At 35.7% G+C, this 19,451-nt stretch overlaps 1 protein-coding gene across 1 annotated transcript in view; it reads right to left on the reverse strand.

The window, feature by feature from the left end:
• The window catches only part of EXOC3L4 (exocyst complex component 3 like 4), a 333,013-nt gene that overhangs the window by 274,850 nt on the left and 38,712 nt on the right, over window positions 1-19,451 (reverse strand). The window contains exons 2-3 of the mRNA XM_053706598.1: window positions 10,932-11,338; window positions 7,603-8,254 (exon numbers count right to left, since the gene is read on the reverse strand). Of these exons, the coding sequence (XP_053562573.1) occupies window positions 7,603-8,254; window positions 10,932-11,304 (1,025 nt within the window). The 5' untranslated portion in view covers window positions 11,305-11,338. The remainder of the gene's footprint in view (window positions 1-7,602; window positions 8,255-10,931; window positions 11,339-19,451) is intronic.

Consider the following 19,451-nt stretch of genomic DNA (forward strand, 5'->3'; position numbering starts at 1 on the left):
ATAGATTATGCGTCCTACTTCATCTATAGCTGGCTCCGCACCCGTTAAATCCAGAGAATGTAATTTTAAACAATTTTCCAATATACTTTTATCACCAATTTTGCTTTGTTCTCTTGGTATTCTTAGTTGAAAGCTAAACTTAGGAGGTTCATATGCTAATGTCTAAGCCCTTGCAGGCCGCCTCTTCTCTCAGGGCATTTTGACAGTTTTTACCACTAGAGGGTGTTAGTTCATTTGTGTCATATAAATAACACTGTGCTCACACACGTGGAGTTCAGGTGAGCCAGCTCTGATTGGCTAAAATGGATGTCTGTCAAAAGAACTGAAATAAGAGGGCAGTTTGCAGAGACTTAGATACAAGGTAATCACAGAGGTAAAATGTGTATTTATATAACTATGTTGGTTGTGCAAAACTAGGGAATGGGTAATAAAGGGATTATCTATCTTTTTAAACAATACAAATTCTGGTGTAGACTGTCCCTTTAAGCCCAGGACCACGTCAAGGTCTCTCGCCTACTCAGACCCTATCCAAACACACACAATGCATGCTTTCAAACAAACAAACTGAGAACAACCAGGGTGACACAGGCCTTTGTAATTTGTATATTCAGATATATATAGGAATATATATTTAAAAATACATATACAATTTCCCCCTTTATAAAGAACATTACAAATATTTACAGTACCTACACAATATAACACATTATTAAATATTTAAATTGAATAAAAAATATTTTTATTGTTTTCAGGTATTTGAGTGGAAAGGGCTCCAAAGTATATATACCTATGTATATATGTGTTTATATGTGTATATATGTATATACATACATATATAAACATAAAAACATTATATATATATATATATATATATATATATATATATATATATATATATATATATATATATATATATTTAAGTGAAATAAGCACTCACTGGTCTTCTGTCAACTGTGTTAAATTTTCTTTATTTCAAACTTGTGACGTTTCGGGACAAACAGCGTCCCTTCCTCTGACAAACAAAGTGTGAAAAAATACTGACTTATAAAGCCTTTGACCCCTCCCCTTCCTCTCAGGGCTACCAATCATTGGTAGCAGTAAAGTGCTCATCAAAACATAATAAATAGTTCATCAAAACATGATAAATAGTCAAAAACATCTTATAATTGTGAATCACACTAATATTGCAGTGTAAGGTGGTGTATTCTGCGTAATTGAAAGGAAAAACAAAAGTGGTGTCGTAGTGGAGATGTGTCAATGAGTGAGGGATCAGATCTCTCTTTTTGTGATATCTTGGAATTTATAGGATTGTATGCTATTCTACAATGAGCCATGAGTATGGTACTGTCATAATCTTACTATGCTTTACCCATGATGACAAGAAATATGGGGTCTAATTCAGTGACAGCTTACGTTGGGAAGTAAGATGATGTGTGACCATATTGATCCATCAGTGTGTTTATCTAGGTGGCATTGTATACCACGCTACTATAGCGTAGTGTTGTCAAGTTGTTCTAGTATTGTTGCGGCACTATATTAGAAGGTCCCGTAGTTACGTTTGCTCAATTGAGCTCACATTAGGACCTTAATGTTTTGTAGTGGCAACGTTGGGACACTTTAATGATGATGTAATATTCGCGATGTAATACTCATCTCCTACTGATGAGTTCCAAATAGAACAAAACAGGCTGTCTAGTGAGTGATTTCTGATTTGCTGCTATAATCCTGTTAAAAGGATAGCTGTGTTAAAACAGTATTTTTGAAGCAAAAAACCCTGAGAATTTGCATATCTAATTTGCATAACTTACCCAGAATTCTCTTGTGCATTGGTAACATTCTATATGAGTTATTTCTGGGGAAAAGCAAGCAGGGATTCTTGCCTAGATGTGCTAATTTCCTATGCAAATATTTACATTGATTTATTTTTGAGACATGTAGGATTTTAATTTCAGTTTTTTATCTCCCCCCATAATTTTAATGAATTTTGGTTTAACCTTGAAAATAGCTTTATCAATGCAACAACCAGAAATCTATCTCCTACTGATGAGTTACAAATAGAACAAAACAGGCTGTATAGTGAGTGATTTCTGATTTGCTGCTATAATCCTGCTAAAAGGATAGCTGTTTTTTTATCTCCCCCCCATAATTTTAATGAATATATATATATATATATATATATATATATATATATATATATATATATATAAAATGAAATTAGTTCCAACAGACTTCTAATTACATGTATGTATATAATCTCATACTGAAATTATTAATTAAAATCCTTTTAAGTCCCCTTATAAAAACATGACTTTTAAGTACATCTCTTAAGACATTATCAGTAGGAAGTATATATTATATGTATATTATATAGATTTAATATTATGCACAGGTCTAATATTTAAATGTATAAGAATACATACTAAATCAATATGCCCATGTTTGGTATTGAAATACACATGCTCAGTCAAATTAAATAATACCATATCAAATTATCCAAATAGTTTATTGAGCTAGAAAATATAAATGTATTAAATGATCACTTTCAAAATATATATTTTTCTGTAGTATTTACTAATGAAACTACATTCCGTTGCCTATTGTCCCCCCGGTGTTCCGTGCGAAAATTGCAGCCAAAGGTATCCAATCAAAGGGAGATTGAATTAAAAAGTGGCAATTCCCCAGTAACCTATGAGAAGTGAGTTCCGAGTCAAAGGGCGTATCCAGATTTTCTATATGGAATGATTAGAAAATGAAGAAGTGGTTTTATTACTGATAGAAACTGCTACACATTGCAAGAAGGGACAGACTCACTTTGGTAAAACAGATATACACACCGTTGGGCTATTTTCTCTGAATCCTGGCTCAAAAACTTTCTTTTGGCAAGAGAGATACCTTGTGACTTGTACCCTTGCAAAATAGAGATACCTTCATGTTTGACCATAAGGAATATCTGGAATATTGAACTCTTAAATTGGTTTGCTGTTAATGTATTAAGCAGTTTAATATTGTTATATTTTTAGTGTTTTAATGCAAAGATATTCTTTATTGCTGTAGTTTAATTGAAGTTTGTATTTAAAGAGGTACTTTATAGTTCCAACGCTAGTATTAAATAGACCAGTGTACTTCATATATTAAATAAACTATAGCTAAGTAACCTTATTATTAGGAGGAGGGGTTTTGCAGTCCTTACTTATAAATTCATTTCCTTATTTACTGTGAAATCTCTTAAAAATAGCAAATAAATTGGCTATTGTGTTGATAATATATAAATCTCTCTGGTTCATTATTTGAAGTCATATAAGGCTATTTTTGGCTAGTTTTTGAATAATAATCTCCAGCAAATTTCATTAGACTTATTGAATTTGAGATAAGATTCTTATTATAATATTTAGTTATATTGTTAACTAAGCATTGTTAAGCTAGTAGTCCATATTTTGGCATGGGACTAAGTGTTGCTGATTAAATACAAATTGTTCTTGTAAAATTCCTGTGGGATTTTTTTAAGTGATTTTTTGGGTTAAGGTAGATTTATATATATTGTGTCCATAATACATAGGTTCCAGACAATTTAATTGAATATTAATCAATATAGATATTTTTATAGCCTGCTTGATATAGGATATTGTAACAACTAGACATATATATTTGGTCATAATCAATACACTATTTGCTGCATAAATATAATCAATGTGTTTATAGAGAAAAACTGGTCAGAACTCAGGAATTAATTTAATTTGAGATCAATTATTAATATTTACAATAATTTTATCGTCATCATTTCTAGATACCTCAATAGCATTTTGGAATACATTACAGAAATGATATAATGTTTCACTGGGTTGTATTGATAAGATTCTATTATATTAATTGGAGGTATTGCTGACGATAAATTTATCATTGATTATTAATGTTCATAATTCCATTAATCAAAAATATTTTTTACATAAATATATAACACGTTGGAGGTTACTGCTCAAATCAAAATAAATAATATTGTAACCTAGGATATATAACATACCCCTGTCCAAACTCACCCAGTGTAGCAAAAATATGAAGAAAAAAGTAATAAAAACCCCCAAACTAATACCAATACTGTGAAGTTAATCAGGGAACTGAAACAACACAGGACCACTCATTTAGTAACAGAATTGTAAGTTGAGGGCCACATAGGAGATACCCCCTACTAATGTTGCTCTGTATGCCTATGGTTCTGTCAAGTGATCACTGATGTCATGGTGATTATCTGATAGCCACCTTTGAAAGACAGGGGTCATTTGCTTCATTGTAGTGTTTAGTGTGGGGACAATTTTAAAACCAGATCACCGTAAAAGTCACCTAGAAGACAAATTACTACAATGTCTACCTTAGACATCTATAAGAGGCACGATACTCCTTTGGAAATGGGTAATCCCATCTTTTATGTAACACCCCTCGCACCCCTGTGTTTTATGGTGGGAATAGGAACTCTAAAAGTGTCCCACCTCTTATCAGACACTTGTTTTTAATGTGACATTTATTTTTCTATAAAGGATAACACTGTGTTTATGCTTTTTCATATGAATACTAGATTATTTTTTGATACAATGTCCATTAAGTTTATGTCAACAATGTTCCCTTTAAGCAGTAATAACACTTTAGATCTAAGCAGTGCAAATCTGTTATCTCGGGCTGTGCTTATGTTCCTTATCTGGCAAGAAGAACATGAAACTGTAATTATGGTGCTGTTCAACTCACAAACAAAATAAAGATTTTATGGGGTAGATTTAACAAGCAGCGGATGCTGCAATCTATCCCCATAGTTTTTAGATTGCTGGAAACATAAGTTAAGAAGAAGCGGTCCTTAACTCATCCGCCACCTCAGATACGTTCGGGATGATTGACACCCCCTGCTAGTGGCCAATTGGCTGCGAATGTGCAGGGGCGGCATTGACCAGCCATTTTACTAGAAATGCTTTTGCAATGTTAAAGTGAATATCAATTTTGATGCTAAAGTGCACGGTTTTTAAAAATTTGATTAAAAACAAGGGCACTTTAATTCATCAAAATTTACATTTCACTCCTGTTGTGAAAAAAATCTTACCTTTTAATCTTCACAGCAGCTCCAGTTTCCTCCGGTCGTTGCAAGCCATTTCCTACAGCATATGCTGATGACTTTTAGTGATGTCGGGCGGACATGATCCGCTACAGCAGATCATGTCCATCCGACAGTTAAAGGGACAGTCAACACCAGAATTTTTGTTGTTTAAAAAGAAAGATAATCCCTTTATTACCCATTCCCCAGTTTTGCATAGCCAACACAGTTATAATAATACACGTTTTACCTCTGTAATTATCTTGTATCTAAGCTTCTGCTGACTGCCCCCTTATTTCAGTTCTTTTGACAGACATGCAGTTTTGCCAATCAGTGCTCACTCCTAGGTCACTTTACGTGCATGAGCTCAATGTTATCTATATGAAACATGTGAACTAATGCCCTCTAGTGGTCAAAATGTATTCAGATTAGAGGCAGTCTTCAAGGTCTAAGAAATTAGCATATGAACCTCCTAGTTTTAGCTTTCAACTAAGAATAACAAGAGAACAAAGCAAAATTGGTGATAAAAGTAAATTGGGAAGTTGCTTAAAATTGCATGCCCTATTTAAAACATGAAAGATTTTTTTGGACTTGACTGTCCCTTTAATAAATCGGCCCCTGTGCCTCTGGTATATTATAAAAAAATAACACAACATAAATTTCAAAGGAGTTAAAATTACAAATATGTTTTATTAATGTCCCTTTGTTTTTACTCTGTCAGATGATCTGATTCCTTTCAATAATAAAAATGCAGAATTTAAAAAAAAAAAATGAAAAAAAGAGACAACCATAAGTAATTGCTATAAATTATTTACATTCACAACACATAAACAATTTTATTTGATTTTGTATCTTAAACATTTTGCTTTTAAATTAGGTTAATTTGCCTGTGAACCTGCTGCGACTGAGTGGCACAACTGATGCAGCTCACTTATTTAAAGGGACATCAACGTTCTATCAGGCATTTAAAAGTTAAACATGCAAAAAATGTAACTTGACTGACAAATGATTATGTTAAAGATACCTATGTTAATGAAGTGCAGGAGAGGAAATAAGTCTGTGCAGGGCCGGATTTACATCTCAGGTGCCTGTAGGCACAAAAACCTGAAGCGCCCCCCCCACCCCCCCACCCCCCCTAGAAAAAAGTGGAAAAAATGAGGACTTTTTTTTATTATTATTTAGGACAACTAAAAATAAATATTAGATGTAAAATTACATTTTCCCTTTTATGGAGATACACAAATACACACACCAATTGCAATATTTGTTGTAATGGAAGCTACACCAAAAATCAATATTCACTTGACTCAAATGGCCATACAATTTCTATTATGTATAACAAAAACAAATCATGTTAAACTTTTAATGCAAAATATTCTAAAGAAAACCCTATTTAAAGGGACATCAAATGTGACAGTTTGCTGGGCATTTTATTATTGCACTAGTGCTTGCAGAGAAGTGTGTTAGCCTCTTGCAAAAGAGTTAAACACATAGTCAATGTCAGTTCTGAGACAGCAATACACATCTGTGCAGACCCAGATGGGCTCATAGGACATGTTTATTGACAAGCCATTAGTGTATTGCTTTTCTGGAGATGACTTTGACTATGTGCTTAACATTTTGTTGGAGTCAAACACAGTTTTGTGTAAACAATAGCAATATTAAAACTAGCAGCATGCAAGCTCATCACCATCAACAACCTGTGCAGCCAGTGGAAGAAAATATAAAATGTAGGGAAAAAAATCTTGTAAACTCTGATATTTTTGGTACAAACACACACAGATGTTACATTTATTTTGTTCTGAAATATAAATATCATATGATGTTGCTCTCAAAGGAAAACATGGAATGTTGTAGATTATATGTAATCCAGGGGTCAACAAATGTGTTTAAAATTAGAATTTAGAAATTCAATGGGAGGGGTTTAGTTTTAATCTTTGCCCCTCTCTCCTTCATGGCTCCCTCAACTGCTGTAACATATTCCCAATGAAACACTCGACTTTGTAGGCACCTGGCAGCACAATTCTTACTAAAATAAATGCCCTCATAAAAAAAAAAAAAAAAAAAAAAAAAAAATTTTTTTTTTTTTTTTTTTTTTTTTATTATTGACAGGCAGGCGCCCCTCACTGCAAGGCGCCTGTAGGCACATGCCTACTGTGCCTAATGGGAAATCCGGCCCTGAGTCTGTGTATAGCTGAACTGGTTGTTAGGCTGAACACCCACTGCTTTATTGGTGAACAGAGACATGCCTCACAAACATAAAAAGAAAAAAATATACATATTTATATTTATATATATATATATATTTATATATATATAACAAAAAAACTGTATTACATTTTATAATGATTACAAGCTACAAAGAAATTTTTTTTTTGAAAGGGACATGAAACCTCAAACCACAATTAAAGTTTCCAATTTACTTATATTATAAAAGAAGTAAATAACACATTTTTTAAGCTTCAAGGTACTCTGCAATAGAGGAATCTGCAACTTGGAAATGGTTAACTCCAGCAGTAATATTTCCTTACCTTGTGTATGTGTTTGTAATCCAATCAAGCAGACAATAAAGCTGGCTGAATTCCACGCACAAAGGCAATATGTCTCTTTGTAGATGGGACGACAAGGCATCATGAAAGCCCCTAGTATAGATCCTGCACACGTTGTAATCATCTGGGTATACAGGCTTCAATGAATTCTTCACTTTCAATAAATCCTGAATAATGTTTGTCTTAAGAGACTTCAAATGCTCACCAAGCCATGTTCTACTGTCACTCGGAGTAATATTTACTCTATTAACTCTTTCTGTAGTGTTCTCTTTTATAGTTTCTTCCCATAACTGTTTCCACTTCCTGGGCTTGCCAATGAGGGGAGATTGTAAGCTTGTGCCATTTGCATCTGGGATTCCACTAGTTTTTCCTTCATCGTTGATAACAAGGACCACAGAAGTCATCAGCTGCTCATCTATATGTTCTTCATCAATTGAACTTTTGACAATGGACTTTATCAGTTGGAAAAGTGAATGATATAACAGGTCAACATCCTTGGCGTGTCTGGTATATTCTTTGACATTCTCTTTATAGCAGTTGTTATATTCTTTCAGGAGGGATTTTTCCATGAACGCTATGCTTGAAAATGCCTTTTTGAGCTGTTTCATCTTAATAAGTTCATCAATCTGCATCACTATAGAAAACACAGGGAATTAAAAATGTCAATGTGCTTGTTTCACATAAAATGGAAATATTTATCAAAGTCCAATAGATAAATAAATCAATGTGGATACATCCTATTGCTTAATTAGAAATGGTACAACTTCAAATAATGCAAAAATAGAGTGTAAGAAAGAAAAACGATAAAGAAAGACTTGAGGGTACAACTACAATTGCATAGCTAAAACCAAACAAAATAAAACAGTGGAATAAGAAGAAATAATAATAATACAGGTGGCCCTCGTTTTACAAAGGTTCAATTTACACCGTTTCAGAATAATAACCTTTTTTTCCAGTCATGTGACTGCTATTGAAAAGCATTGAGAAGCAGTGCATTTATTAAAATAGCCAGTAGGTGGAGCTGTCTGCTTGTGTTGCACCAAAGCCAAGCAAGCTGAAATTAATCTGTTTTATCCAGACCTGAGCTATCGAGCAGATTTCAAAGGAACAAGATCTTCCTGTCTATAAATCAGTCCAGATTGGAATGCATAGAAAGAACTGTTTGCAGAAAACTGAAAGTGAAGTTTGTGTTGTGTGATTATTTTATTAGGTTTATAATGCTGTTTAGCAAATGTTTTTGTTTATTCTGTGTTGTGTGATTATTTTATTAGGTTTATAATGCTGTTTAGCATTTAAAGTCTTCATTTCAAAGCTTTTTAAAATAATGTATTAGGTGTTACCTATGACAATTTTGAGAGGGGCCTGGAACCTATCTCCCTCACTTCCTATTGGCTTACATTATAAACTGGGTTTCAATTTACAACGGTTTCGATTTACAACCATTCCTTCTGGAACCTTACCCCGGCGTAAACTGAGGGCTACCTGTATACTGTTAAAGGAACAGTAAAGGTAAAAATATTTTTAGATAATTGTGCAGTATGTGCGCAATTAATAATAACAATGAGACTCTAAGGGACTGATGATCTTAATCTCTCCGCTCTGGCAAAATTATCTAATACATCTCGTCAATACCGTGGGTCCCTCAAAGACTTTTAAAAAGTCAGTTGTTGTTTTTTTTGATAGTTGTTTATCCTTCTATGCAGAGTTCTGGATGTGAAGGAGAAACTCCCACATTGCAAAATAATAATCAAAAAAGCCCCCAAAGTTTTAACGAGATTTCTCTCCAGGTCAGTGAGTATTTGATAGAGATAGAAAGGTCAAACTGAAATGTGCATGGGTGCATTTCAATATTAAGTAGAATCATTTTCGCAATATAATTCCTTTAGCAAAAATGCTTTTAGTAAAAGTTATTGTTTTTCAGTGGCATACGCAAATATGCTGTGAGGGCCTGTGCACCAGCATTCAAACACCAATTATGACCCAAATTAAGTCTTTACTGACATAATACACACCACAGCCAGCTCTCTAAGAATGAATACTGGTGCACGTGCCCTCGCAACATATGTTGTACGCCACTAAAAACCAATAATACCTTGTACTAGAAGCATTTTTGCTAACGTATAGAATATAATAGAACCATTTATTTGACAATTATAAAAAAGAAAATTATATAAGGAAAATAGTAGCAAAACAGTACAAGCCAGTGTCTGCTAGATACTATTTTCTGATTGGTAGAAATTTGGTTCTATCTGTGTCTTGTAAGTGGGATTTCAGGTGCACATGTTTTAATTAAATGTCACTTTGAATTGGGGACACACTTTTTTTGGAAGTCAATACAATAGCATGATTCCTCTGTGCCTGCAACTCTTTTTAAAACTGTCAAAATGCACTGAGATAAGAGGCAGCCTTCAAGGGCTTAGAAATTAGCATACGAGCCTACCTAGGTTTAGCTTTCAACAAAGAATAGCAAGACAACAAAGCAAATTTGATGATAAAAGTAAATTGGAAAGTTGTGTAAAATTGCATGCCCTATCTGAATCATGAAACTTTAATTTTGACTAGATTTTATACTGTGCTTTAAAATAACTTTAAATACTGTGTAGTACAGATAATCTTGAACCAAAGGGACTGTGCTAGACCTTAAAAACTGGGAATGGAAATAAAGGTTGCTGCTATTTATTTAGGGCCAGATTACGAGTGGGCTGGTATTTCAAGTGGCCACAATGCGAATGCAAGCTTGCGTTTGCATTGCATGAAATCTTTGCGCTCAATAGAGCGCGCTTCCATTAGCTCCAAGGGGTTACATTGCGCAGCAGATTTAAATATATATATATGAATATATACATATATATTTATGTGTTTATATGTATATACACATATTAACACATAAATATATATTTATATAAGCATATACATATATATAATTAGAGGGAACAGTTCTCCATAGACCGCTATGTAAAGGCACTATTCAGTGTTGATTTTGGGTCCAAGTGGGACACTTTTTTAAAACTAATCACAGCTCTGATTAGCTTGCGGTAGCAATAACCAGCCACTTGTAATGGCTGGTTGTTTATTGAGTACCAGTAAACGGGCGATTTTAGCGCTCCACTGGTAATCTAGCTCTTAATGGTGTATTCATTTAAACCAGTTATTCCATATTTTCTCCTTCCTTTCCTAACAGAGCAAAGAATATAAAAGAAGTGTGAGGTGTTTGAAGATGCTACAGTAATGATTAGGGAGGCCTAGCCCTCCCCTTCAGAGTCGCCATTAGTGAACTGTGCACCATAGCATTGAAGTCTGATATCACTTACCTGACAGCACTTCAGTCATTTCACTGGTTTCCTCATCTCTTTCTCCTATTGGTTCATCTCCCTCTTGGAAAGGTTTGTTGTCAGTTACTTTTTTTACTCTGAAGCTCTCCTTTATTTTTGAAGTTAAGGACCTGCGATTATTGGTCTGTTCTTTCTCTGGTAATTTATCTTCTTCCTTGACCTGTTCCTTTGATTGTCGTTTGCTTCTTCTGAAACTTCTTAAGATAGATTCTTTGGAAGAATTCTTATTGTTTGGACTTTTTTGCTCATCTTCATACTTCACCTGACTTCCATCTGGCTCCTGTTTAGAGCTATTATGGCTGGAACTAATTTTAAATGCAGGCTGTGGTGTCTGCAATTCTGTTTTTTCCATGATTTATTTTTGCACCTGAATCTTGTCTGTCATCCTGAAATACAAGGAAAAAAATAGCCATAAGTAGGTTAAAAGTGACAAAGAAGTACAGTAAAACTATATTAAAAGGACATAAACCTTGACTTATCCTTCTGTCACAGAGTGTGAGACTACCTAAGCTCCAGACACCCAGTAGGAAGAGGCGGAGATTAAGCATATGGTTATGGTTCTGCAAATCAGATGAAGAGATATTAATGGCAAATATAGGAAAAACATGGAGTAGAGGTCAGGCAGTTTCTCGAGCATTGCATGTTCACCAGTCTTGGTGTCCTACAAAGAAACAGAAACGTTCTGCTACAAGGAAAGGGATCAACCTAAATTGTTACACTATGGGAGCAGTATTTGATGTGATGGACGGGTTTGCAGACATATATATTATAATTAGAATCATTATTTAAATGTTGTTACTTCAGGTATCGAGTGCATGCTGTCTAGTTACTTTACTAAATAAGGTCAATAGTACCTTTAAACACTATAGGTGTTGTCCATATATATCGGAAAAATCATCTGACCAAACTAGAGAGAGACCCCTGGGTGATATTATAACCTGATCAAATAAGTTATTCTTGTAACACAAATGTGAGGGGATCATACTGTACGTTTTAATCCATAAAAAATAGCATCAACTAAACATGTCCATATTTTGTTTTGCACCAAAAAACATGAACTAAAAAGCAGTTTAAATTGCAACTAATATACTGTATGTATCAGAAGTATACTTTCTATGCATGCGTATTGGTTGATAGCTACATCTTACTAATGTTCCCTGCACAAAAACGTCTTTGTTACAGAACAAATGATAAAAATAAAATAAATCTATATATAAACAAGTCTATGTGAATTCCGCATGCTGGACCTATGGGTAAGTGAAAAATGCCAACCACACCCCCTACTATTCCCTGAAATGACCACATACAACCCAGGATACACCTCCATTTTATATAGCAAGATAACCGTAGCGTGACAAAAAAGACTTTTACATAAACTGTCTTACAAGCATGTTGCTCTTTTAATAATAGTTTTTTTTTACTGCTAACGGTTCTCCTATGATGTGCGAGATATCATGTATCAGGCACCAAAAAGATCTATAGATGGAAATGGCAGGGACACCCACTAATGAACCTGTGGAAAATATATGCGAAGCAATGCGCAATTAATTTTAAACATGAAGCCCCTCAGCAACTTCACAAGTGTCTATGAATCTAGGCCGATGGCTGCATTATAGAAATATGAATCCCAAAATGTTACTTTCATGATTCAGATAGAGCATAGTTTAAAAACAAACAACACAATTTACTTCTTTCATTAAATACAGTGCCGGATTTGCCCACTGGGATACCGGGTGCCACAGTGCCACATGCTTTTGGAATGGGGGTCACAAAGCGAGCCTTGTGTGCATGCGTAGCACATTTATTAAATTGTAGGGGCAGATAAATGGCCACTTAGAATAACATGACCAGATTTTTAAAATGAAATACGGAGACATTTTGCCCCTACAATCATTTCTTGCAAAATTAATCGGCCAGGTCAAATCCTGCTTATGTATTTGTTCCCTATAAAAAATAAATAAAAGGCCTAGTAAACTTAGAAAGCCAGGGGGTTTCCCACATTGCTTCCCTATCTTCTACCACTAGTTCAAGCAGCGTGATCCATTAATCGAGGCTGAGGATTCTATATAGGACCAGCTCAACCACCTACATACAAATTTTATTTCTTGATAAGCTTATTCATTGATAGAGAACAAGAATTCCTTTTTTCCAAAAAACATGAGTAAAAATGTCAAACGTATACTATAACATACCCCTACAAGCAATGCAGTACCAGACATCCCAACTCTCCCTGAAGTTCAGGGAGTCTCCCTGATTGTAATAGCGGCTCCCTGATGCCAGCAAATGGAATGCAATCTCCCTGAAACTCCAAGCACCATGATCCAATGTGGCCCAAATCCGGAAAAGTGTTTCTTTAAGGAATGCCTTTAGTTGCTGGGACGTAGAACCCTCAAAGCATGCATCAGTAACCAAAAAAAGCCCCCACTGATTTTAATAAAATAAAAACACAAGTACTACCTTATTTACTGCACGTAATTAAACTTCGTATTTTAAAATATTTAAGCATTCAACAAGCGTACGATCACTGGAAAATAAGTTTGTTGTATGTGGTTGTGCAATTTTTTAAATGTGACTTTAGTGGGAAGCTACTTTAATGATAAGTCTGTATCTTATTTAGGGTTTCAAGGTGTCTAATATATAACTGAGAGGGGAGGAGGGGTAGCGGGTGAAGCCACCTCCCTGAAATGAGTTTTTGCAGGTTGGGATGTCTGCAGTACCCTTCCAGTTTTTAACACAAACGCGTTACTCAAAGCCAAAGATACACCTCTCTTATACACGCTTTAGTAATAATGCCTCACAATAGGCCACTAGTAAAATCAATCACCAGAAGATACACCTACTTTGTAGATTTTGACCAATCAAAATCTTAGAAAGATTAAATACTTCTAAACATTCCAATTTAACATACTAGACCTACCCAACAAGGGCTCAGCCTCTTGATTCCATTGCGCCTGCACATATATATCATGCTTCCGCTACTAACTAAACAGTAACAACCAATGAGAACTTACCTTGCACCTTTGATCCCTTGCAAAGCTGGGCTGGCAAACCCGTGCAGCACCTCACAATCTATATAGAGAGGGCTCAGAAGCTTTTAGCTTCAGTTACACTTTGAGCGCCAGCGGTGAAGTATCCAGTGGAAGCGGAACCGCTGCTGTAGCTCTACGCAACTAATTAGTGTCTAAAACAGATAAATCTATTCCCACGAACACCTCTAACAGGCTCCGACCGTCTTCCCGGGGACATTTCCAGGGACATAATTTGACCGGGGACATAATTTGACTGGGGACAGTCTCCTTAATCCGAGACTGTCCTCGAAAATCGGGTACATCTGGTCACCATACCTTAGAACAGAGGACTACGTTGGCAGGCAAGGTAAGGGTTTGGAAGCTGGGTCTGGTTTTTCAAAAATGTATAGGGTCAGTCTGATTTCTCAGTCCAGTTCTGATTAAAGGTACTAAGTTTGTTTGGTATCTTTTGTTGAAAATCAGACAGGCAGGCTCAGGAGTATCTAGTGCCCTATACAGCAGCAGTTTTAAAATAAATTGTGATACATTTGCAAAAGCACAAGATGGCAGCATTATTTTCTGTATGTAGTGCTCCAGATACGTGCGCTCTACCTACCTAGGTATGTTCTTTAACAAAGAATACACTAAGAACCAGATTACGAGTGGTGTGTTAACAGTTATGCTCAAGCCAAAAAAGGTTAATTGCAGGTGTTTTTGCACGTCGGGTTTACCGTTTGTATTACAAGTTGAAAGTAAACACGATCGGTTGAGGGCAATACGCTAGAATCATTACTGCGTCCTAAAAGCTCTGGTTAACTGTTTCGCTGGGAAAAAAAGTGTCACAAAACACATAAAAATGCATTACATAGTACAGTTACACTCATAATAACACTAGCTAATAAAAATTATTTAAAAAATATTGTACACATAATTATAAGGGCTCAAAGATATGAGATCTCAGTTGTTAGAGAAAAAAAGGCAAGCAAAGGACATTAACATTGAGATACATACATATACATGTCTAAAGATGTATACAGTATGTATTTATATATACTGTATATGTTTATATGTATGTACATATGTATTTATATGTGTATATATGTATTTATAAACATATATACACATATAAACACATATGTACACATATATAGACATATAAACACATATGTACACACATATAAACATATATAGAAGTACATTGGAGCCCATTGTAGTTAAAGGGATACTAAACCCACATTTTTTCTTTAATGATTCAGATAGAGCATGCAATTTTAAGCAACTTTCTAATGTACTCCTATTATCAATTTTTCTTTGTTGCTATCTTTATTTAAAAAGCTGAAATGAAAAGCTTAGGAGCCGGACAATTTTGGTTCAGAACCTTGGTGATGTTTGCTTATTGGTGGCTAAATGTAGCCACCAATAAGCAAGCACTATCCAGGGTGCTGAACCTAAAATAGTCCTGGCTCCTAAACTTTACATTTCTGGGGACGATATTACATATGCGGCGTCGCCTGCAAAAGCTGGCAACACCCCTTTTTAGTTTAAGTGAGCGATCACATATACGGTGCCGCATATAAATGCGCATGTATATGTCATCCGGAGCGAAGGCGGCACAGAGCGGAGGTGGCTGCAGAGCACCACCGGCGGCCGTGCAGACACCAAGCAATGAGAATCCTCTTCATGTGATCGCCGCCACTCATTGAAGATTGAATGCAAGGTACTGAAATCCTATTGGCTGCTCAAAAATGTTTCCACCAATAAGCAAGTGCTATCCCGGGTGCTAAACCTAAAATGGTCCATTTCCTAAACTTTTCATTCCTGTGTCGAGATTACATATGCAGCGTCGCCCACAAAAGCCGGTGACGCCAGTTTTTAGTTGAAGTGAGTGATCACATATACGGCTCTGCATATGAATGCGGCGCGTATATTTCACCCGTCGCCCGCAGTTTTTACTCTCATAAACTGACATAGATAGCGAGTCGGTATCATATATTCAGCACAGGGACTTAGGCGGCGAAAATGGAAACATTTTACTCCATTTTCACCTTGCCACACATAGGCAGACGCAGCAAGCCTTGCGCTGAATATATAAGTACCGTAACTCCCTGGAAGTCTCAACAAACACTTGGTATCAGGACACCGTTTGGACACATACCATTTGGACATAGGATCACCTCTGTTTCTGGACATTTTTATAACTTACATATTATTATCCTTTGGTCACTTGGAATGGCTAATTATTTGGACACTGACAGGACACTTTTTCTTGGATACTTGAATATATATATTTTTTACTTTTTTACAAAATCACACGCATTTTTTCACGTTTTCTGTATTTTATTTGTGTTCTTTATTTGTTTTTTATTGATTAATAGATTTTTTGATTTTTCATTTTGGTCATTTTTTCAGTATTACGTGTACACGTCTACATAAGCACTACCGGTACTCCAACCGGACATAATTATATAATCACTTTATAATATAGGGAGTCATACTCTCATGCATCTGGTTTTGCTTACATTTGTTCACATTTTGGTGTGTTTTTATATACCCCTTTTTTCAATTTGACCTTATCTTATATATATTAATATCTGTATTTATCTTATTTTATTGACTTTTATCCTACTGGACCTTTAGGTCATATTATTTGCATGATCACCTATTGGTTCCCCCTTCTTATTTTTATTTATATAGTTTTTAATAAATGTAACCTTTAAAGATATTGGAATATATTGTCTTTAAGTGGTCAGATTACTATACATATCTTTCATATTGTTTATATCAGAACCCTTTTTTAGAGTAACTTTGCACTAGTGGATATTTTTGTCATATATGATCCATTCTAACCCTAGATGATACTATTGTTAGATAGACTGTACCCCCTCATGTTGGTTTAGTTTTCTCCTAATATTCTATCCTGTTAGGTATACAATAGCCTCTTGGCGCTCCTATACTGAATCTATCTGCACCCCTTAAATTAACCCCAATTACATAAAATAAATAAAGACTACCTTACTAATAAATTAATTAAAAATTACAAAAATAAAAAAATCCTAACTTAAAATTAATATAAAATATCCTAACATTACAAAAAAACAACCTAAGATTAAATTAAAATAAAAAATCTAAAATTACAGAAAAAAATAAACAAAACTATCCAAAATTAAATTTTTTAAACCTAATCTAAAAAAAGCGCCCCCAAAATAAAAACTCTCCCTAATCTAACACTAAATTACCAATAGCCTTTAAAAGGGTTTTTTGTAGGGCCTTACCCTAAAGCAATCAGCTCTTCTACCTAAATAAAGTACAAGTTACCCCCTTAAAGTAAACCCCCCTACCCACCCACCAAACCCCCCAAAATAAAAAAAACAAACACTAAAAAAAACCTTAGCTACCCATTACCCTTAAAGGGGCATTTGTATGGGCATTGCCCTTAAAAGGGCAATCAGCTCTTTTGCTGCCCATCCGGAGCTAAGGAGGTGCAGAGTGGAGGTGGCTGCGGAGCAGGAATGATGGCCGTGCAGAAATCCAGCATGACGATCCTCTTATGCGATCGCTGCCGCACACTGAAAATTGAATGCAAGGTACCCGTCTTATATTTGGGGTACCTTGCATTCCTATTGGCTGCCTTTTAACAAATCAGCCAATAGGATGAGAGTAGTGATGTCTCAAATTGTTCACCAGTGAATAGTTCCCGGCGAACATAGCTTGTTCGCGTTCGCAACGGCGGGCGAACATATGCGATGTTCGATCCGCCCCCTATTAGTCATCATTGAGTAAACTTTGACCCTGTATCTCACAGTCTGCAGACACATTCCAGCCAATCAGCAGCAGACCCTCCCTCCCAGACCCTCCCAGCTCCTGGACAGCAGCCATTTTAGATTAATTCGGAAGCTGCTTTCTTAGTGAGAGGAGGGACAGTGTAGCTGCTGCTGATTTAATAGGGAAATTGATAGCTAGGCTAGTGTATTCAGTGTCCACTACAGTCCTGAAGGACTCATCTGATCTCTGCTGTAAGGACAGCACCCCAAAAAGCCCTTTTTAGGGCTAGAACATCAGTCTGGTTTTTTTTTTTTCCTGTGTAATCTAATTGCAGTTGCCTGCCTGCCAGCGTGTGTGTCAGGCTCACAGCGTATACTGTGACCACTTGCCCAGTGCCACCACTCATATCTGGTGTAACAGTAGTGTAAATTTAAAAAAAATAAAAAAAATTTGACTGTGAAACATCAGTCTGCTAGTGTAATCTAATTGCAGTTGCCTGCCTGCCAGCGTGTGTGCCAGGCTCACAGCGTATACTGTGCCCACTTGCCTAGTGCCACCACTCATATCTGGTGTAACAGTAGTGTAAATTTAAAAAAAAAAAACTTTTTGACTGTGAACATCAGTCTGCTTGTGTAATCTAATTGCAGTTGCCTGCCTGCCAGCATATGTGCCAGGCCCACTTGCCCAGTGCCACCACTCATATCTGGTGTAACAGTAGTGTAAATTTAAAAAAAAAAAATTTTGACTGTGAAACATCAGTCTGCTAGTGTAATCTAATTGCAGTTGCCTGCCTGCCAGCATGTGTGCCAGGCTCACAGCGTATACTGTGCCCACTTGCCCAGTGAAACCACTCATATCTGGTGTAACAGTAGTGTAAATTTAAAAAAACAAACTTTTTTGACTGTGAAACATCAGTCTGCTTGTGTAATCTAATTGCAGTTGCCTGCCTGCCAGTGTGTGTGCCAGGCTCACACGTATACTGTGCCCACTTGCCCAGTGCCACCACTCATATCTGGTGTAACAGTAGTGTAAATTTAAAAAAAAAAAACTTTTTTGACTGTGAAACATCAGTCTGCTTGTGTAATCTAATTGCAGTTGCCTGCCTGCCAGCGTGTGTGCCAGGCTAACAGCATATACTGTGCCCACTTGCCCAGTGCCACCATTCATATCTTGTTTAATAGTAGTGTAAGTGTACATTTAAAAAAAACAAAAACTTTTTTGACTGTGAAACATCAGTCTGCTTTTTTGTGTCAGGCTCACAGCGTATACTGTGCCCACTTGCCCAGTGCCACCACTCATATCTTGTTTAATAGTAGTGTAAGTGTACATTTAAAACAAAAAAAACTTTTTGGACTGTGAAACATCAGTCTGCTTTTTTGTGTCAGGCTCACGGCGTATACTGTGCCCACTTGCCCAGTGCCACCACTCATATCTTATTTAATAGTAGTGTAAGTGTAAATTTTAAAAAAATTAAACTTTTTGGACTGTGAAACATCAGTCTGCTTTTTTGTAAAACTGGGAAATGGGTAATAAAGGGATTATCTATCTTTTAAAACAATAAAAATTCTGGTGTAGACTATCCCTTTAAACGGGGAGTTTGGTCTGTCACTGTGAAGCGGGCATAACCCTTACACTATCTGATCGATACAACATCATACCTGATGTTTTAAAGCACGTTATTCCAAACAATTTAGGAATGTTAGGTGATTTATGCCCTTTATGGCTTAAA

This window comes from Bombina bombina, chromosome 1 (genome assembly GCF_027579735.1).
Source record: "Bombina bombina isolate aBomBom1 chromosome 1, aBomBom1.pri, whole genome shotgun sequence".
Classification (NCBI taxonomy): domain Eukaryota; kingdom Metazoa; phylum Chordata; class Amphibia; order Anura; family Bombinatoridae; genus Bombina; species Bombina bombina.